This window comes from Lycium barbarum, chromosome 3, assembly GCF_019175385.1.
Source record: "Lycium barbarum isolate Lr01 chromosome 3, ASM1917538v2, whole genome shotgun sequence".
Taxonomy (NCBI): Eukaryota; Viridiplantae; Streptophyta; class Magnoliopsida; order Solanales; family Solanaceae; genus Lycium; species Lycium barbarum.
This window is the reverse complement of record NC_083339.1, coordinates 133,496,570-133,518,006: the sequence shown is the minus strand read 5'-3', so window position 1 is coordinate 133,518,006 and position 21,437 is coordinate 133,496,570. Positions and strand designations below refer to the sequence as shown.

The 21,437-nt window shown below is 32.6% G+C and overlaps 2 protein-coding genes across 3 annotated transcripts; one reads left to right on the top strand and one right to left on the bottom strand.

Annotated features, from left to right (window-relative positions):
- The first annotated feature begins 7,675 nt into the window (after positions 1 to 7,675).
- Positions 7,676 to 11,652, top strand: LOC132632667 (WRKY transcription factor 72A-like). Its single transcript, XM_060348691.1, has 5 exons — positions 7,676 to 7,872; positions 8,335 to 8,412; positions 9,603 to 10,118; positions 10,245 to 10,358; positions 10,558 to 11,652. The coding sequence occupies exons 1-5, from the start codon at positions 7,762 to 7,764 to the stop codon at positions 11,395 to 11,397; spliced, it is 1,659 nt and encodes a 552-aa protein (XP_060204674.1). The 5' UTR covers positions 7,676 to 7,761; the 3' UTR covers positions 11,398 to 11,652.
- Positions 11,653 to 13,637: 1,985 nt separating this feature from the next.
- On the bottom strand, positions 13,638 to 17,924 carry LOC132634216 (uncharacterized). Of its 2 annotated transcripts, XR_009580081.1 has the most exons (5): positions 17,521 to 17,924; positions 17,333 to 17,426; positions 16,852 to 17,002; positions 16,568 to 16,776; positions 13,638 to 14,183 (listed from the first exon to the last, which is right to left on the bottom strand). XR_009580081.1 is itself a non-coding variant. In XM_060350502.1 (4 exons), exons 1-4 carry the CDS (start codon positions 17,547 to 17,549, stop codon positions 16,721 to 16,723), a joined length of 330 nt encoding a protein of 109 aa, XP_060206485.1. In that variant the 5' UTR covers positions 17,550 to 17,922; the 3' UTR covers positions 15,183 to 16,720. The 2 variants fall into 2 exon arrangements, 1 of the variants encoding a protein (XP_060206485.1); XM_060350502.1 differs by lacking the exon at positions 13,638 to 14,183 and having other exon boundaries at positions 15,183 to 16,776; positions 17,521 to 17,922.
- Between the last annotated feature and the right edge of the window lie 3,513 nt (positions 17,925 to 21,437).

Here is a 21,437-nt window from a genome sequence, read left to right as displayed (position 1 = left end):
TTAATTGGTTATATAAAAGCTTTGTTATTTGTATATTTGCCGGATTTCACCACTGTTTTTGAACACAAGGAATATCCCTTCCAATAAAGCTTACGTGGTTGTCTGTGCTAGAAAGATTGAACTTTAGGACGATGTTCTGCAGTTTCAGTTGTTGAATTTTGAATTTCAATTTTTTGTTAGCTTCAGAACACTGTCCCAAAAAGGGAGGAGGAGAAGAAGAGCTATTATGACTTGTGAGGATATATAACATCATTATTTTAAAAGTTTAATTTGCTTGAGTTGCAAAAACTAGCACAAATAATCAATGCCGCAAAAGAACTGTTTTGGAATATCATAAATTTTTTATTAGTTAAACTGTTATCTTTCACAAGAAAATCAAAAGTAAGGTAGATGAGTTTAATATTTTGAGTCCACGAGAGAGGTCTTTGGATTATTTTTCCTTAAAAAAATAAAAAATAAATGGAATGACTAAACAAATGTAATGGGAATAAATCGACGAAAAAAATGCAGGTATGCTTGAGCATATTAATATTGCTTGGTGGTCAACTGTTTGGATTTGATCAACGAAAAATTGTTCTTAACTTAGATATAGTCACGCCGATTTTTATATGAATGTGAAATTCAACCGCAAAGCAAAGTCGTGTCTAACTATTATTATTTAGATATATGTTGAAGGTATAAAATAATTTTGATCTGGCACCACTCAAGTCCAAATTGTAAATATTTTACTACATGAAGCTCATTGACATTCTGATCACCTTGTATCTTGATTGGCTAGTTTTTAGCTGGCATGAGGAATAAATAATTTGGAGTTTGAGAATTCGTTGACTCTATCTCACGACTCAATAAAGGTATGACCTATGCAAAAAAATAATTTGTCAATTAGTTGTATTCATGTGCAAGATCTAAGGTGCTCACTTTCCTTTGTTTCCACTCCACCACATCTTTCGAAACCCCTTTTTTCCTTCTTTTCTTTTATATTTTTTTATTTAAGAAAATACCTATTCTACTGGGACAGCCTTAAAAACCATCATGAATTAATTTATTTATTTTTAATCAAGAAGTTCTTGGTCATTTTTATTGGTGAGTTTGGCACAAAGGTAAATATCTTTAAACTTTTGCCATGCTTAGTTGGCCAAAATATGTTGAATTTCTTTTCCACGAAAACATTTAAAAAAAAAAAATAACTTCTAACGAAAGTAGAAAATAACAAAAGTGGTTAAGTCCGTTTTAAAAAGAGGCTCTTTCTTTTTGGTAATTTTTTGATTTCAACTTTCCACATGGTATGTTTAAATATTTTGGTACATTCGACATATCTTTTAGTTAACAAATACAAGATTCAAAAGTCTCCTTTACTTTTCTAAACTTCGTGTCAAGTCCAAACCAGACAAACATTTCAAAATGGAGGGAGTAATTTTTTTATGACCGCGCGAAGCGCGGACAACTTCACTAAGTATAATTATATAATTGATATTTTGGCTAATCGTCACCTATTGCGTAAAAATGTAGCTGATGACATTTGTGTGTGTTAGCATTTCAATGATGGCTAAATGAACTAATCAGCTGGTAATTGTTTACTATTCCGCTCTTTTCGTTTTTCCTATCCTTTGTCAAGTGTCTTCTATTCAAGCAATCTCTTGTATGAAGTGTGAACCCAGAAAAAGATATTTGTAAAAATATATTAGAGGCACAAAGTAAATTAAGAAAATAAATGATAAAAGTCAAATGCCATACGTTATGAACTTATGATTGGATAATAAATTGGTAAAAGTCAATTTTCATACGTTAAGATTGGACAAAAAATTATTCTTTTTTAATTGGGTTGAGTTGGAACTCAAGGCAGGGTGATATAGAGTTGACATATGAATTCAAGAGAACTCAGTAATTTTAGCCTAAACCTTATATTTGTCTTAAAAAATTAATTTAATATATATTTTATTAGTTTAAAACTTAATAAATACAAATAATTAAAATTCAGTTGCCACACACTTCAAATTCTGGACCACTTCTAACTCAAAGCATATTAAGAAACGAAATGAAATGAAAAACAATAGTAGGCATTGGATAACAGGATAAGGTACAGTCTGCTGAAAAATTGATTGATTGTCTTTATGTCTTAGCTATTATTAGACCAAAGAGGACGATTCTAAACCAAAAACATATACTACTCCAGTACTTATTATTTAATGATGACGTACGATCAGTTACAAGAAAAGCAAAAGATAAAGATAATACACTTCAGAGCAAGATTAGAAAATGAATCTCAGTTATTTAAGCAAGTGCCTAAACTAATTAGACGCTAACCGAAAGCATTGACCTTTTTCTATTTATATATTTACCACGTCTTAGCTAACATAGCTAAGAATTTAGCCAAAAAAAAATAATAATAAGAAAGTTGTAGGCAGAGGCGGACGCAGCATTGTGACACTGAATTCATCTGAACCCGTATTTTTGATGTGAAATATATATTTATAAGTAAAAGTTTGTTAAAATTGTAATAAATAGAAGATTCGAACTAATACTCATAGAGTCATAATGATGTAAAAATACAACGGGTTCAAGTCCTTCATAATATATTACATGCATGGCTTCCACTCTGACACAATACAATTAATAGGATGATTTGTCTCTCTATCATTTCGCTCTTATTTTAAGTTGCTTGTACGACTGATTGGAAACCAAGTCTTAAACTGTATTATATTAAAAAATTGGTTAGTTCTTGGATCATGTTTCCGAATAAACAAGAAAAGGAAACTGATAAAATATCTGCATGATGAAACGACTTATATAACGCCTATAAAATTATATCCCAATAATACAATAATAAAATATTGAAACGTCATAGACCTTATGATAATTAATCAATACTGCGTCAAATAATTGTTGCCTACATGTTAGGCATAACAACTCTTTGCTTACATGTTAGGCATAACAACTCTTCCCCCTCTTTTCCTCACAATCACAAGCAAATTCAAAATTTAATTTTATGAGTTTGAATTCGAGATTTTAACACTATCTATTAAATTTATTAGATTCAAATTGATTTTTTTTTTCTTAGTGAAAATTTTAGTACATATAGTCCAAGTCAAAGCTACTTAAAATTGAATAAACCTCGTAAGTTACCCTCTACATCCGCTCATGTCCGCTAGACCACAACCTACTCGATCACACATCTTCAAACAATATCCATATGCTAGTGTACATTTTATCAATGTGTGCCTCTAACCTGGCTATATATTAGGTGTGGAAACATATATAGAAGTCAAAATGCATGTAATATGACCCATAAAATTTAGGAAAGTACGTACAGTGACCCTAGTTCTTATATGTACAGATTGTAAATAGATCTCAACCTAAAATGTTTTGTATTCATGCTCAACACTTACGTGATAGAGTAGGTATTCCTGCTCAACACTTACGTGATAGAGTAGGTATTCCTGCTCAACACTTAGTACGTATAATGGAGGGAAACTAATATGGCAAAAAATTGTATATGTTACGTCCAGATGCGAACGTAGAATTTTAATACATCCAGGTTTCAAATTTTCTCAAATCTATTCGATTTACTGTGTTTAAGTCTGTTACTTGTATGTATTTAGTAAATTTTTTAACATATATAAGAAGTTTAAGCCAAAACTAATGAATACGGATAAACCGATCATAAATTAAAATTTGTAAACAAATGTGTAACTCTTGGCCATGCAATATATATAATTAACTTTTGATCCATGATGTAATGCTGGCTTCATGCTTTTACCTAATAGTCAACACTTACACATTCATCCTTTCGGTGAAAATTGAAGTGTACTGGAAACAATAGTTTTTTTAGTTTTTAGTTTTAAATGGCCTTGTGGAGGCAGGGGTTTGTCACCTACGACTCCTGCCCTGTATATTATCTAGTAGGCGTTTGGACATGCGATTTGAAACTATGATTTGAAATCATGAGATGAAATCAGCGTTTGCACGTGCATTTCATCTCATGGTTTCAAAAATTTTAAAATATAAAACTTGACCCATAAGTTTATATTTTGTAAAAAAAGACCCATAAATTGGTAGCTATTTCTAACAATTACTCCCACCAACCATTTACCAACCTTTATTTATGTCTACCATGTGGGAGGATTATATTAAAGAGTATTTACATTACTATTCATGTTATTTTCTTTTTAATTGAACTAAAGTTTGATCAATTGGTGTTGTATTTTTTTGAAAGACCTTCTAGTAGCATATTAATTTTGTTATGAACTATGACTTGCTCATTTGGTAAGATTATATAAGAATTGAGAATATTTTGATAGTTTTCACAACTTGTGGGGTTTTTATGTCTATAAGAAAAAATACAACTTAAGAAATTCAAATTGTATGTCCAAATATGGTTTCAAATCATGGTTTCATCTCATGATTTCAAACCATATATGTCCAAACGGCTCCTTAGTAGTAGTAGTATTAAACAAAAAAATGTTTTTCATCAAGACCTATTTGAGGATTGAACATTTTAGAGGGGGATGGTTATTGCTGACTTGTGTTTGCTAAATTTATAATAAATTTTTCATGGTCCAAAAACAAGAAAAGTCATCAAGCAGCTGGAAAACTAATTAACAGTGCCAGGTCAAAGACCATATGTTCACCTCTTCCATCAGCAAGTGGTACTCCTCCCAGTTTGAATTTGACGAAGACGTTGAAATGAAGCACATATTCACGTGGTACATTAACTAAAAAAGACATAAATTAAGTACTAATTAATTGACAGGACTCAGGAGTATGGGTAGCTACAGCAGAGTACTCATGTCCTTCTTCCTCATTTATCTTTTGAAACTTCATTCACTGACAACTTCACAAGCCTCAGTGACATTTGACAAAATGCTAAGATTACACATTAGAAATTTTGGGAGTAGATCCATAATAAAAGTACCATGTACGTTGTTTTAGGATGATTTAAAACCAAAGATATCGTAGAGCTGAGATAGTTATTGTATGATTTGGTAAATTTGCAATGTACCTTTTGCATACGATCAAAATTTGTGAATGTATTTCGTATCATGACAAGGTTAACTCTCTTTAAAAACTTTATGAGTAAACAATAGTAACCTAAATGTCTGTCAAAGAAGGCTACAACTAGACTTTTTTCCACTTTTCCTTTCTTTTTGTTAATTAGTAGACATAGAGGGTAGGGGAAGATAATGTTATGCGTGGAAAGTGGAAAAGTTGTAGTATTTGGTACTATCAATTAACAGATTGCAATTTTAGATAAAATCCAAATTGAATTTAAAGAAGGGAATAGATAAATTAGGCAGGTCGGCCAAGGACCTAGCCTCAATATTATGGAAGGAAAAAGAAACAAATCCTCTTTGCTTCAACGTGTCCTTGATATATAAAAAGGCAATTCATATTTTAGTCTGTTTAATCTAGTGATGTTCCGGTCCTTTTTTTTTTACCCAAAAAGGAATATGTACCTAATCGAAGAAAAACCAAATTTGACAAAAAAGGCGTTTGCAGTTAAGACAAATAGCTCAAATACTAGACTACAATATATGTTACTAGCTCCCTCTATCTTTTCCAATTTATGTGTCATATTCTTTTTTGTTCATTACCAAAAAAAGTCATATATCCTTATTTAAAAATAATTTAACTTTAACTTTTTTATTTTACCTTTAATGACATGATTTATAGTCAAATAAAAATTATGTTTAGTTTTAGACCACAAGTTTAAAAAATATTTTTTCTTTCTTTAATTCCCTTTGCAATTAAAATACTCTCACATAAATTGGACAGAGGAAATAATAATATGGCTTCCATGCTTTAGCTGGACATTAAACAGGGTATATATTAAGACCAAATATGAAACTCAAGACTTTTTAATTCCTGCCATTATGATTACTATTGGATAATTACAAGTTGATTAAGTTTCCTAATTTGTGCATATTATAATATCTTTGCTATTAACAAAATGATCATCACCGTACCCTCGATGGGGTGTGCAATAACAGAATTATATTACTCCCTCTGGATGAAGAAAAAAAAAAAAAGTCCACTTAGTCATTTGCACACCCCTTAAGAAACTACTCACTCCAAGGAAAAAATATATGTAAATTGACTAAACTACCCCTAGTTAAATAGACATTAGGATTTAATCACATAACACTTAATAGGGGAAAATCTGGAAAGATAAGATTAATTGTTTCTTGATTTAATAAGTGTACATTTTTTTTTTGGACCAAGAAAAAAAGGTTAAGTGAACATTTTTTTTTATCCGAGGAGTAATAAAGTTGGATTGTCAATCTGCACGTCTCTAAGGCAAGTCAATAAATTACCTTAGTCAGACTTGAATACATAATTAAGTTCACGCCCTACATCATATCTCTCTCCTATGGTAAAAGTAAAATAAGAAGTACGGATATCATCTGGAGTGCTTAAGGACATTATTATGTTCGTCCCTTGTTAATTTAAGAGGCTTAATATGATAGTTCTAAAAGCTTTTATATATATGTCAGATTTATTTGATCCTACTCTGTTAAATTATTTGTAGTGAAAAACAAAATTATATAAAATTAAAGTTAAAATAACAAAACAAAAATATAATATAAGAGTGACTGCATGTCTTTCTTGATACTAGCTACGCCTAGATTACGTTTCCTAGATATATCTACCCCTTATTAAAAAAGAAATATCCCTTGAGGTCAACTTTTTGTCACAATCCAAGCTCATGACGTTTATTGTTCATTTTCTCTCAATAGGCCTCGTAGATTTGTCTCTTGGGGTTGGGGTACGCCATCATTGACCACATTAGCGTGTTTACATAGGAATTTTGTGTTACGCCTGATAATGAATGCTCTTCCTTTTCCTCCCTCATTTTTAACTGGGATCCACCTAAGGTGTTATGTGAATCCCTTCTTAAAAAACTTGCCAGCTTAGAAGGATGTTAGTCCTTCTCTTTTGACCCGTCCTCATAGGCCGCCCTCCATCATGGGCGTCACACTTTTTTACTCATAGCTTATAATGCAACTTAATTAATTAGTGGAGTCATGACCGCGCACCAAAAAGTATGTGAGATGGGCAGAATCCCTGTATCTTTTAACTAGATGTCTCGGATTTGAATCCTTAGAAAAAAAGAAACTTTTCATATGGAGAAAGCTTTCCTTTTTAATAGCATTGTTATACCAAAACAATAGCGGGTACAATATATATGTTTTAGATTTGCCTGTTGAAAGATCCAAAAGTGGACTCATCATTACTGGCAATTGACCCAAAGGTACTACGTTTAACTTGTGAAAGACAAATCCTATAATGGCTAAATTACCTGTTTGACCAGCAAGCAATGTGGTCATGTGACTCCCTTAACGTAGGAAGCTTCAGCAATATTAATTAGCTGTTGCAACTGGCTAGCCCAGACACGGTGTGGAGACCCGACCCTCGCGGAGCAAAACCCTCTTTCTGACATGTTATATGTAAGACTTAAACGTTGAAGTTGATTTCTTCATCAAGCACTTTCTTTTTCAATGCTTTCTATATTAGAAAAAGTAAACGTAATTATCGATCAGTATAGTCCTAAGTTGTGTGCAACTACTGGGCCATTGACATTTTTGTTTGTCGTGTTGGTAAGCCAATGAATTTGAATTTAATTAATTTTGACAAGTCAAATATTGTTGGCTCATCCTTATAAAAAAGACCATAACTTGCTTTTCAGATATAGCTAAAGGTAGAATTCACAGAAAAAATATATAGAGCCAGAAGAAGAGATAAAGAGGAAGATAATTAAGGTCTATGCATATGGAGGCTGCTTTCAGAAAACCAAATATTCGTGGAGGTGTAGTTAAAGAGGAGAAGATCAAAGCTGATGACGAAGGCTTTGTTGAAGATAGTAATGTTCTTAAGGTAAATATATTCGTCAACTCTGCCAGATGTATGCTATTTGTGATCTGGATTTTATTAATTTCAATGATGTAACGACGAGATAGTGAACATATTTATCCAGAAGTAGTCGTGCACTTGTTAATATGTAGAAGATAAGATAATGAAGTACTCTGCATCTGAAAATGTCTGCATGGTTCTAAAATTGTGTTGAAACTATTAAATCCTAGCTCGAAAGATAAAGATAAAATTTGAAGTACATCTATAGAATTTAAATCTATACTCTGCATGAGAATTGAAAACAACTCCAAACAGCTGCAGTGTCATATCACTTGATAACTAGACGCCAATTGGGAAATAATCAAATGATTATATAAATAATCCAAACACGAAATATATATGATGGAATTTAAATTAAAGCTACGCTTCCTAATTCACCTATTACTTCGTATTAGATCTCATGAGATGATATCTTCTATGCTTCAGGTTGGCAAGGAAAGAAAAGCCCATGAGGACGATAATTCCAAGTCCTCTCAGCAAAAGGATCTCGCCAGTGACAAGGAGGTATAATTATGTAACTCCCTCAATCTTGTCCATTTTCTTGAGTTAGATGTGTTCATGATATTTGATTTATGCATGGTTTGTTTCTATCTTAATTACTATAACCTGTTACATTTTATAATAGTAGTTGGTTATAAATAACCTGGAGAGAAAGGAGTAGATATATATGAAGTCATTATGTTATATATATATATATATATATATATATATATATATGTATCCAGCAAGATTTCTTTAACATTGATTATTACAGCAAAATCTTCATATAATATATGGAAGGAAAGCGGATCTAGAGTACAATATATATGAGTTTACGGAACCAGTAGCTAGCTTTTGCTCAGATTCACTACAAATATTTAATTATGAAATAAACTATTATTAGTATATATTAGCTTGAGACTGCTATATAAACTTACTGCTATATAAACTTAAAAGAGTTGATGTCTTCCCCGTCAAGGCATATTCATATACATGATAGTCAATGAGAACGTAGCAAAGAAAGAATCGAGCTGATGATCAAAATGTGAAGCCTAAGGTAATTGGAGGCTCCAGATCACATGTACGATAAGTCAACTTTTGGGCATTTTAGCTAATTAAAGTCATCGTAACCGGCAGAGTTGCCAAACATTAATTTTCAGTCTTTAATTTCAAAACCTTTGACCAAAGCAACTGAAGTAGGGCGTAGTCATCCCTCCTGATCACAACCGACCTGTCTTGACTTTTGGATAACCAACTTTGGTCATCTATATGGTACTCCCTCCGTCAGCAAAAAAATTGTCACTTTCGCTTTTTGAGAGTCAAATGAGTTGTTCTTTGACCGTAGTTTTTTCATACGTCTTTTAAATATTTTAAATTATTAATTATGGTGACTTTTACGTAATTTTCAAATATATAATTTTATTTCGAAAAAAATAAAATATTCTATGTTAAATCACACGATCAAAATTAAAAAGTTTGACTCTCGAAAAGCGAAAAGTGTCAATCTTTCTGGGACAGAGGAAGTAGTTATTTCTAATAATATGTACGACAATAACTCTCAAAAGTTTATTTCGTCATCTTGTTGTCTTCTTCTGGCCGGTGTTTCTTGGGTAAGACTAATGATCACAAAAAGAACATTTTGATCCTTGTTCATCATACATATATTTTGATCAAATTTCTCATTTCTTAATTTTGGGTGTGTGTCTGATTTGTAGGACGATCAGCTCGAATCAGCCAAAGCCGATATGGAAGAGGTAATGGAAGAAAATCAAAGGCTGAAGACGCACTTAGATCGAATTATGAAGGATTATCGGCACCTTCAAATGCAATTCCAGGAAGTTGTTCAAAGAGATGCTGAAAGATCTAATACTAATAATAGATGCGATGAAGCTGAACTTGTGTCCCTTAGCCTAGGAAGGACTTCAAGCGACACAAAAAAGGAGTTGTCCAAAATATTGAGCAAAGATAAGGCAATAGAAGATGATAAAAGTGGCCTAACCCTAGGATTGGATTGCAAGTTCGAATCGTCTGCGAATACACGTGCGAATTCTTCACCTTCAAATCTCAGTCCAGAAAATAGCTTAGGAGAAGTTAAGGACGGAAAAGGAGCTGAAACATGGCCACCCCACAAAATTCTCAAGACAATGAGGAATGAAGAAGATGATGTCGCACAACAAAACCCTACCAAAAGAGCGAAGGTTTCGGTCAGAGTTAGATGTGATACCCCCACGGTAAGGATCTATGAAGAATTCATTTCATTAGGTTAATAATGTAGTGCTGGTTAAATTAAGTGAAGAATATAAACAACCCATGCATTTTGTGTTAGTAATGAATTTGTCTTTCTTTCTCATCATCAGATGAACGATGGATGCCAATGGAGAAAATATGGACAAAAAATTGCAAAAGGAAACCCATGTCCTCGTGCTTACTATCGTTGCACGGTAGCTCCATCCTGCCCTGTAAGAAAGCAGGTAATATACTGTCTTGTCTCGCGCGTTGAATCTCAACAACTATGATTAGAATTGGAGTTATAGTTGATGTGCTTGTTAGGAAACCACTTTTTAAAAGAAAAAAATAGTTCGTAAAAGATAGGATCGCTTTGAGTATCAATAATTAATTGCATGTATTCTATTCTTTTTAGCTCACGATTCAGAAAATCTTGCTTTGCAGGTTCAAAGATGCATTCAGGACATGTCAATTTTGATCACTACATATGAGGGAACACATAACCATCCACTTCCTCTTTCAGCCACATCAATGGCTTTCACCACTTCAGCAGCTGCTTCCATGCTGTTGTCCGGTTCATCTAGCTCTGGATCAGGCCCCAATCAACCGGCAACTAACACTACTAATGCACTCAACTACTATCAATCATATACCTCAAAACCCAAACCATTTTACCTTCCAAATTCGTCCATTTCTTCCTCATCGCACTCTCAGTTTCCTACAATCACTCTTGACTTAACCTCAAGCTCATCCACTTCCTTATTGCCCCACCATCAAAGAATGACTAGTAGTAATTATCCCCCGCAATATAATAATTCTTCCACAAATATTCTCAACTTCAGTTCCTTCGAGTCTAATCCTCTTCTTCCCATGTCTTGGAGTAACGGTAACCAAGCCTATAACAAGAACCAAGACGCTAGTTCTCTCAGCTTTGCAAGATGGTCACAAGAAATTCTTTCCCAATCTTATCTACAAAACAATATTAGCGTGAAGCCTACACAATCTTTATTACCACAAGACACAATTGCAGCTGCAACAAAAGCAATAACATCCGACCCAAAGTTTCAATCTGCATTGGCTGTTGCTCTTACATCTATCATTGGCTCACGTGGGGGAAATCATCATATTGATGAAAACTCTAGCCAAAATTTGAAGGTTACTGAGCAATTTCCAGTGCTATGCAGCTTACCATCAACAAGTCCAATTAAGTGCTCTTCGAGTTTTCTGAATAAATCAACTTTTTCGGCAAATACACAACCTGATCACAAAGACTACACACTCTGATTCATTTTACTTGCTTTTTTACTTTTCTTTAGTTAGATTTATGCTTGCTGAAGCAAGAAACTTGTAGATTTTTTTTAAAAATATTTTTATGATTTGGAGGTACAAAGTCCAAGATGTAGATATTTTAGTTTCATTAGACTAAAATGTCACTTCGCTGGCTGAAGTTACTACTTAGCATTTACATGTTTGTCATCAAGGTTACTTATATGTGACTGCAACATTTTGTGTATAAAATAAAAATTATCACTGTTGATAGATTGATTGAGTACTCTGCCTATGGCTATATGACTTTGATAATTATTGGGATTTGTCAACAAGAAGAAATTAAATGAGAACTAGACATCTCTCTATTCTCTTTACTCAAACTAGTGGGCTTTCGATTTGATACTCAAGTATACTTATGGAAGTGTTTACGACAAAAATATTTTTAGAATAAAGTAAAATCACCAGGATACTACAAAGCTTAGACCGTTTGGTGAAAATAGGAGGCTGGGTTTTAAATGGCTTTTCACATAAAATAGTGTTGGATAGAGCTCCTCTTCATTTCTCTTCCCACCATTTTTTCCAAGTTCTTATTTGGATAGGTGAGACATGACATATATTAAACGGAAAAGGCTCAAATATGCTATCGAACTATTGGAAATGACTCATTTTTGTCACTCATCAATAGTTTGGCCCATTTATGCCATCGAACTATCCGAAATGGCTCATTTATGCTATTCATCAATAGTTTGGCTCATTTATGCCATCGCCCATTACCAAAATGACTCATCCATGCCATTTTTCATTAACACTAATTTTACAATACCAGATATGACACGTGGCCTCCAACTAGATTATGGTTGTGGGGGGATAGGATGTATGGGTTGGATTTTTTAATAATTTGGGATTTAAAATTGGGCTGGTTTAATTAAACGACGTAGACTTCTAATTAGAGGCCATGTGCCATATCTAATATTATAAAACCGGCGTTAATGAAAAATGGCATGGATGAGTCATTTTGGTAACAAGCGATGGCATAAATAAGCCAGACTATTGATGAGTGACATAAATGAGTCATTTCCGATAGTTCGATGACATATTTGAGCCTTTTCCATATATTAAAACTAAAGGCTAAAATTTAATTGACTAAGCAAGATCCCAACCATGATTTGGCTAATTAATATTGAATATATTTACTCTTATTAGTTTGAAGAAATTTCAAATATTTTCATATATGCTCCAAAAAATTACAACATTTCACAATCATTCATTATTTATTCTTGTCTGCTTTCGTTTTTCTTTTATAATTGAAAAATGGTAGTTTCATGCTAAGCAATTCAATTTTACTTCTCTTATTCTATAAATTGAACAAATTAGTTATTAATTTGTTATAAATTTGACTTCATATTCGAAAGTATGTTCTTGATTTTTGCTTTAAATATGCTTATTTTGACATCACCTGCAATAAAAACTCTTAATTAATATAGGTTGTATATCATTGTTCAAAAAATTCAAAAGGTAGCTTTCTGCTACCAAAACAAATAAGAGATGTTCTCAAAATTGATTAGCTTGAAATATCCAAGTTCAATGACAAAAAAGAGAGTTGGCAAAAATAAATTGTAAATATAAAACATTAAACTTTTGAAGGGTTAATTGGTGCAGGATAATTTGTTATTAATAGAATATTAATTAGTGTATCCTAATTCAATTGGTGGGTTACCACATTTTGGGAGAAATATATCGAAATATTTATTACTTTAATCATGGTTAAGACCTTGGGGTAGTTAATTTAATCTAGACTATTGATATTAAAATAGAACACATGTCACCTATTCCAGTAAGAACTTGGGAAAATGGAGAGGAGCCGGATCCAATAATATTTTGGGCACAAGACACATAATAGTTGGAATTGCAGGTGCATCGTAACTGCCAATCCGAAGTCTTTTTTTTTAAAATAAAATCAAACAAATTAGAAATATATCAACCGAAATAATCTCAAATTTCAATCAGAAGTTTTAAAACGATGAATAAATTAAGGCATATTTGTATAATGACCAGCCAAATTTACTATTTATTTTTTCCTAATCGAAATGCATGGATTATACACTGAATTTTAAACGATTATATACATATATACGTTAATTTTATATATATATATATATATATATATATATATATATATATATATATATATTCATTCTTGATTATTTTAATTTAAGCAGATAAACGAACAATAATCACATGTGGCCTCCTCTCTCGTTCATTACAAAAAATATTACTATTAATTGGTTTTTTAATTGGAGTATTAGGTAACAAAATTCATTTAGTTACTGTAAAATACTGTCTTGATGTCATTTTTGGTCTCATTTGTCAGTAGGCACACATTGTTGAATAACCAACAAATATGGCTTTTAGTAGTGGGAAATCCGAACCAATTATTGAAACATCTACAATAAAATTATCCAATAAGCATCACAATATATTATCATTCAATGTCTTAAAGTGTAATATGAACTAGAACAAATAAAGTCAGCTTGGATATGGTTTACTTAACTACGTTTAACTTTGTGTCTTAAATAATGTATATGGAAGTCCCTTAACTTTTTTTTCCATGTCAATGAAAAGTTTGTCTTCAAAAGAAAATTGAGAATGGTCTATTGAAAAAAAAGTCATACATATATCGATATGGGTGTTTGTTTAAATAAAAGTATTAGTTAAATTGAGTATAATCTTACCTTATTAAAATGTCCAGGGAGCGCTTCCCCGAATAGGGCCTATGCGGCGCAAATCCAAATATAATCGGGCTGCAAATGCCGAACACCGGGTGAGAAATTAAAAAAAAAAATAGTTTAAATTTGCAATATTAGATCGTATTTAATTCCATAGTTTAACATAAAGAGATTACAAAATCTGCAGCTACAAAATGTAGTATACTAATTTTGCAATAATTAACTTGCTACCAGAAGAATCAAACAAATAGCGAAGCTATGAGAACTATTTTCACTATTTTTTGTAGATAAGCAATTTTAATCTAATAGGAGTAAGTAATTTAAAAAGGTGAGGACCATAAGCATATGATGCAAATATAAAGAAGGCTTAATGCATATGCAGCCTCCTAAACTTGTCACTTTTTTCCATTTTGACACTTCAATTAAGTGTTGTTCCTATTGAACTCCTGAACTCGTATACAATGTTTATTGGGATAAGCACGATTGTATTTTAAAGCTAGACAATCTTGTTTTCTCAACAAATATACCTTTGATACATTTTCATAGATAGTATATATTAGATTGTGATAGTTTTATATAAAAGTAAAACTCCATTAGCATGTCATATATACTGTGGATACGTAGATTATATCAAATATAATACTTCCTCCGTTTCAATTTACGTGAACCTATTTCTTTATTAGTCCGTGCTAAAAAGAATGATCCCTTTCTATATTTGAAAACAATTTACCTTTATGCAATGATTTATAGCCACACAAAATATATGTGATTCAATTAACACCACAAGTTTGAAAGTTTTCTCTTCCTTCTTAAACTTCGTGTCCAGTCAAATAGACATATCAACATCTACATAAATAGTTTAAAATAAAACTTAAAACTTAAATTGATAACATTGCAAATTCAAAACATACAAACTTGAACGGCGAAATATTCCAAATCAAAAGTTCAAAACATACAAATTAAACGGCTAACACCGATGGACAAAGTTAAAGAAGAGATAAACTTCAAAGTTTAATTTCGTGCCTTTTCACAAGTGTCTACGCAACACATCGGTAACCCCCCCCCCCCCCCCCAACACACACACACCCTAATAGTCTAATATCCGGCGCTCCGAACTTATGGAGATATATGTCACCACAATGTTGACATTTAACATGTTCCTCATTTACTCGCTCAAAATGCATCCACACCGCACTTGAAGTTGATCTTCGAACTCGACGAGAAGGTGGAGGTGGAGGATTATCCATGGAAGTTGAAAGTAGTAATGCATACTAGTTGAATAGCAAATTTAGATAAAGAGAGAATTGTGGATGAATTGTGTGAAAATGAAGAAGAATGGAGGGGTATTTACAGTTTGAAAATATGACTAAAGTGTAGTTTATTCATAAATTTAGGGATTCAAAGAAAATTGGCAACGACTAGTTTTTTAAATTTACAACGGCTAGCTTTTTTAATTTAACAATGATTAAACTTTTTTTTAGTTTAACAATTTTATCATTAGATGTAAAATGTAAATTTTATTATTATTAGTAAATGTAAAACTCTATTTTTGTATTAGAACTTTTAATTTTTAAAAAAAGGCCCGGCCCACTAACAAAACCATGCCCTGCCCGGTTAGGCTAAGGTGTATTCGGATAGGGGCTGGGCCGAACACCCTTTTCCCTCCCCAACCCGGCCCCTTAACAACGGCGCGGCGCGGCGCGACCCACTTGACTGGCTTAACACAAATGGTGTCTTTACGCTAAAACTAGACAAAGTGGCATACGAGATGTCATAAGAGCCTATAGAGGGGAAAGGATTAAAGGTTCTCGAAAACTATAAATAATGATATTTCATGCCTAGGAGCTGAAATTCCAGGACTAAAACAAAGGACTGGAAATCACAGGAGCACTTAATCTAACTCCGCTCGAAATTAACATCGACTCACACACACATTATCTATACTTGCAACAAGTAATATTCACGAATTTCTCACATATGACAATAGATTGCAGGTTACTGCTGGACCATTTGGATACGCCAGACCACTTATCACACATCTTCGCGGAAGGGAATCATCACAAACTGCTTAGTTCATATAGTAGCTATTGATTCTGCCCCTAATTTTGCTTAGGAATTCTTGTAAATAATAGAGTATATCCTTCCCGTAACATGAAACATATATGCAATATATCTTTTCAAGCAAATAAATAAATAAATGAAAAACAACAAAAGTAGATATTGGAGAAAATATATCGCAGGGGCTGGGACTGTGAAATCCGCAATAAGACCACTAATCTTGAAGATCTTTTTCTGTCAAAAAAAATCTAACAGCAATTGAGAGGTAACTTTCAAAAGGTAGGAAAATGTACTAACAATTTACGATATCCCAAGTGGCAAAATTGTTAAAAATCAGAATCAGGCGCCATTTGTTGTAAAAAAACAGGGGACATCAAAACATAACCAAAACACAAGATTACCTGGTCGGGATTCAATTACCCTAATAACTTGAGTAATCTTTCCTTCATCAACTGTTAGAAATGGTTGTACATGAAAGAGAAGGATGTCGCCTAATTTAAAGTAGTCTTTAAAGTGGTCGCGGCAGATTTTTTCAGCTTGAAAGCCGAAGGCAGTTAACAGTGCAATTTTTGAAGTCTTGGGATCCGAAACTTTAGATGTTTGATAATGTCTGTAAACAACAAAGAAAATAAAATACTAAACAGTATAACTAAAACAAAAAACAGACACAAATATTTTAACATACCTTTTTGACAGGTACCTTTTGATCCTGTTGAGCAACAATTATTATTAATTGCATTTGACCAGTCTCTTGGTTTAAAACCATATTTGCAGACATAGTGGAGACAAGTATCCATGAAACAGAATAGGTCTGCTTCTACCAAGTAGGTGACAGGCTGAAATAGAGTTTTTCCATGTTATTATGTTGATCTTGAAGCAATTGACAAGACAAAGATAACTAAAATCTAAAGTGAATTAATCATGCAATATTGGGGTTGCTAGTCAAAGAATAAGTAATGTTTCAGTTTATAATTGAGAGCAAATGTAATGGCAAGATCTTTGATTGAAGAAAACAAAGTACAAATATCATTAATCAGATTCCAGTTCACACAATGAAATCAGCTACATTAGATTTACACCACATAAACCTAGAATTCCAACAAAAATGTCAAACAGACAAAGCTAATTGACTTTAACCATAACAAATTTCTTAACTAAGCAATTACCTCATACTGACCCAAAAATGGGTCGTCAAGCAGGGAAGCAATCGTAGTCGTGGTCGGAACACCATTTAATTTATTAATTAATTGTTTATTTTCCCTAAAATCACAAAAAAAAAAAAAAAAAAAAAAAACTGATGAACAAAAAATTATAAATAATACTGAAAATATAAGGTAAGTTAGACTTAAAATACCTTCTAAAGTCTAAGAAATAACCTTTCATACGATTGTTATTATTTGATGCCTAAAGACAAGCATCAATGAAGAGATTTTGATCTACACGAGTTGCAATACTCAAAATCGCAAGTTTGAAAGAAGTTGGCCCCACAACTTCCAAAATAAGTTCTAAATCTTTAATATTTAAATAATTAAATCCATCATTCAATGCGCATCCTTTACATTGACTCTTTTTGAACAACTTATTATATGGAAAGTAGACCGCTGCCATGGCTAGAAACCCTAATGGAAAGAGAGAAGGAAATGAAGTGACGTAGGGTAGAAACTTGGAGGGGCTAAATACATAGGCCGATTGAAACAAGATGGGTTAAATGGACCATTGAAATCGATGTGGATACAATTTAGGGCAGCTTACATAAATGACTATATTTTGGGGTTTTTTATTTTTTTTAGGCATAGCTACACGTTAGCTAATTACATTTCGTAGCTACAGTAGATTGTATTCACACACTACAGTAGATTGTATTCAAAATTCAGCTGAGTCAGATTTCGTTGTATTCAAGTCAGATTTTGATGTATTCAAGTCAGATTTCGATGTATTCAATTTAGATATATTTAACTAAGTTGTATTCAAGTCAAATGTATTCAACTCAACTGTATTCATTTGTACCTACTTTTACATTGTATTCACTTTATTATATTTAAAATCGGTTATATATAAAAAAATATCCTTCAAAATACAAGAAATAAAAATACACCACAAACACAATTTTGCACTAAAAATTAACTAATACACTCAAATACTGAATACAAGAAATAAAATACACCCAAACACTGAATTGTATGCTAAAAAAGTAATGAATACACTCATAAAGAAACACTATTTTCCAGATCCGGCACCAAAAAATGACGGGATCTGGAATTACCGGCTGAAGGAGACACGATGCTACGGGCGGCGGAGTTGTAAGCCATTGTCGCCATCACCATCAGTCAGGGAGAAGAGAGAGAGAGAGAGAGAGAGAGACGACGACGACGACGACGACGACAGTTGAGAGAGAGACGGCGATGGCGACGGCTGAGTGAGAGACGACAACTTCTGTATTTGTGCACTTCGGTCGCCGGAGGATGCTCGCTGGGGAAGATGACCGATTGGTTGGTGGGCAGAGCTTGTTCGCCGGAGCTCCGGCGGCTGAGAGCAGAAGCAGTAAGATAATTTTTTTTATAAATAATAATAATAATAATAATAATAATAATAATAATAATAATAAAGTATTCTACTGTAAATATATATGTAGCTATTAATTGTATTTAACATATTACTCTTGGCTGTAGGATGTAATTAATCTAAACTATAGTTACTAAATATAAATATGTACTAGAGTTAGTTATGTCATTTAGATTTCCCTATAATTTACACATATGTGCTTTCAAGTATGGGCTAACTCAACGGGCCAAATGGGCCAAATGGGTGGATTGAAACAGGTGTGGATATCCACAATTTCCACAGATGTGGATACATCTCCAGCCGGTGAGGGGACCCAATTATAAATTAATAGGAAGCAAAAATAAAATCTTATGTAAAATAATAATAATAATAATAATACTACTAATAATAATAATAATAATACCATAGTTAAGAACGACAATGTAACTAGTTTTTTAGAATAATAAAATAGTTTAAGATTAAACTTAACTCAAATAAAAATATAAAAAAAAAATACTAAATAGGAATAAAAAGTTGGAAGGATAGGAAGGGGTAAGAAGGAATAAAATTAACAAATAGCAATTTTGGAACTCAGGAAAAAGAACATAACCAACTATCATGAAAAATAATCGAGATCTTTGTTTTCTCACATCACACAATATAAAGAAAATATATTTTTTCATAAGAAAAAAAAAAAAAATCAATTAATTTAGTAGATCTCAGATCTAGAGAGCTCTAGTCTTTGCATAAAAACCAAAGACGGATGAGCTAATCCATCATCACAAATCAGAAAGGATTTTCCAAAAAGAAAAAAAATATTAAAGCTTGTATTGATTTAGTATCATAGATGCTTTATGAATGATCAAAAATGGATTTTAGTAGAAGAAAGAATTATTCACTTTTTCCAAAAAAATCAGTGTTTGGCCATGAAAATTCAATATATTTGAAATTTGAAAAACAACCAAAATCTTGTTTTTCACAACAAAAAACTTGTTAAAAAAGTACATTTATATTATTTGCAAAAGTTGTGACACAAACACAGCTCCAACTTCAAAATTCTAAAAAAAGTAATTTTTTTTTATTTTATGGCCAAACGCCTACTAAAACAAGAATACTGAAAATGAGAAATTTTATTCTCCACGTCATACTTGATTGAGGCTTGCTATTGTTTGACACTTGTAACATTGGACCTCACTGTTTACCTCACTTTCTCTCCCTCGTATTCACCATCACTCGCTCCCTCACATCATGCTCCATCTCCTCATTTTCTTAAATATTTCCCACTTCACCCTCTTGTCTACTTTATGTGAAGTAATTTGGTGAAATCGAAATTAATTTTTGCTTACTAATCACTCATCTTTGTTAATTTCTCAACCTTGCTTTAATTTGACAATCTTCTTTGGGGGGGTCGAGGGGGAGGGAGGGTCAAGAAGAAGAGTAGAAATCGAGAAAGTAAAAAGAAAATAAAATAAATTGGCCAAATTTTTCTGCCAGTAAAATCCCAAATATATCAAAAACAACATTTTCGTCTATGTTCGAGCTCTCTGTAATTGTGCTTTGATAAATTATTTTTAGAAGGATGGGTCAAAATTCTATCATTGAAAGCAAATGTTTAGACTAGGTGAACATGTCAAAGCAATTTCACAATTCAAATATATCTTTTTCCTCTGCATAATTTTCAAATTAGACTATTTCATAATTTTGGCACTTGCTCATTGATTACAACTAACTAAGTTAAATTCTGCGTGTCCTTCTTGCTTCAGGATTCGTCCTTTGGTGGTTTTCCTAGGTCTTGGGTTTCTTAGATGTGGTTGAAAGTTTTCATAGATTCAAATGTTTTTTTTTTGTGGTACAAAGATTAGTTGCAAAGAAGCTGCGAAAGCAAAACTTAAATTTATCATTTATTACAAGAGAAGGGTACAGAAAGTAGAGAAGAAGATAAGGGGCGTGGAGGAAGAGAGTGAGGTTAATGGTGGGGTCCAATGTTCCATGTGTCAAACAATAGCAAGCCTCACTCAAGTATGACGTGGCGTGTCTCACACAGAATTAAAAAAAAATAAAAGAAAAAAATAGTTTGTAAAAGATAGGATCGCTTTGAGTATCAATAATTAATTGCATGTATTCTATTCTTATTAGCTCATGATTCAGAAAATCTTGCTTTGTAGGTTCAAAGATGCATTCAGGACATGTCTTGATCACTACATATGAGGGAACACATAACCATCCACTTCCTCTTTCTGCCACATCAATGGCTTTCACCACTTCAGTCGCCGCTTCCATGGTATTGTCCGGTTCATCCAGCTCTGGATCAGGCCCCAATCAACCGGCAACTAATACTACCAATGCACTCAACTGTTGAAGCTAGCTAAGTGGGTGTGAATGAGAAATGAAGGGAAAATTGAAATTTGGAGCAGTAACTTTTCTAAGTGCTCTTTCTCCCACATTGGTGGTAGAAAGTAACATTTGTGTGCTTATATATAGAAACACTTCTTTTAGCTCTTAAAGAGTTGAGAAGAGGGACTCCCCTCGCGCCGTAGTCATTGCTTGGCTCGGCTTCAGCTTCGGCTTTATGATTTGATTGATTGATAATCTTTTTAGACCAAATTTATTTTACTCATTTTCCATTTCTGGAAATTTTTCCGCGCTAAAAAGTAGTTTTTTTTTTGCGCGAAATATTTTCCCTAACAGAAATATTTCTTATTTTCTGAAAAAGGCATGGCCTTTCCGAAC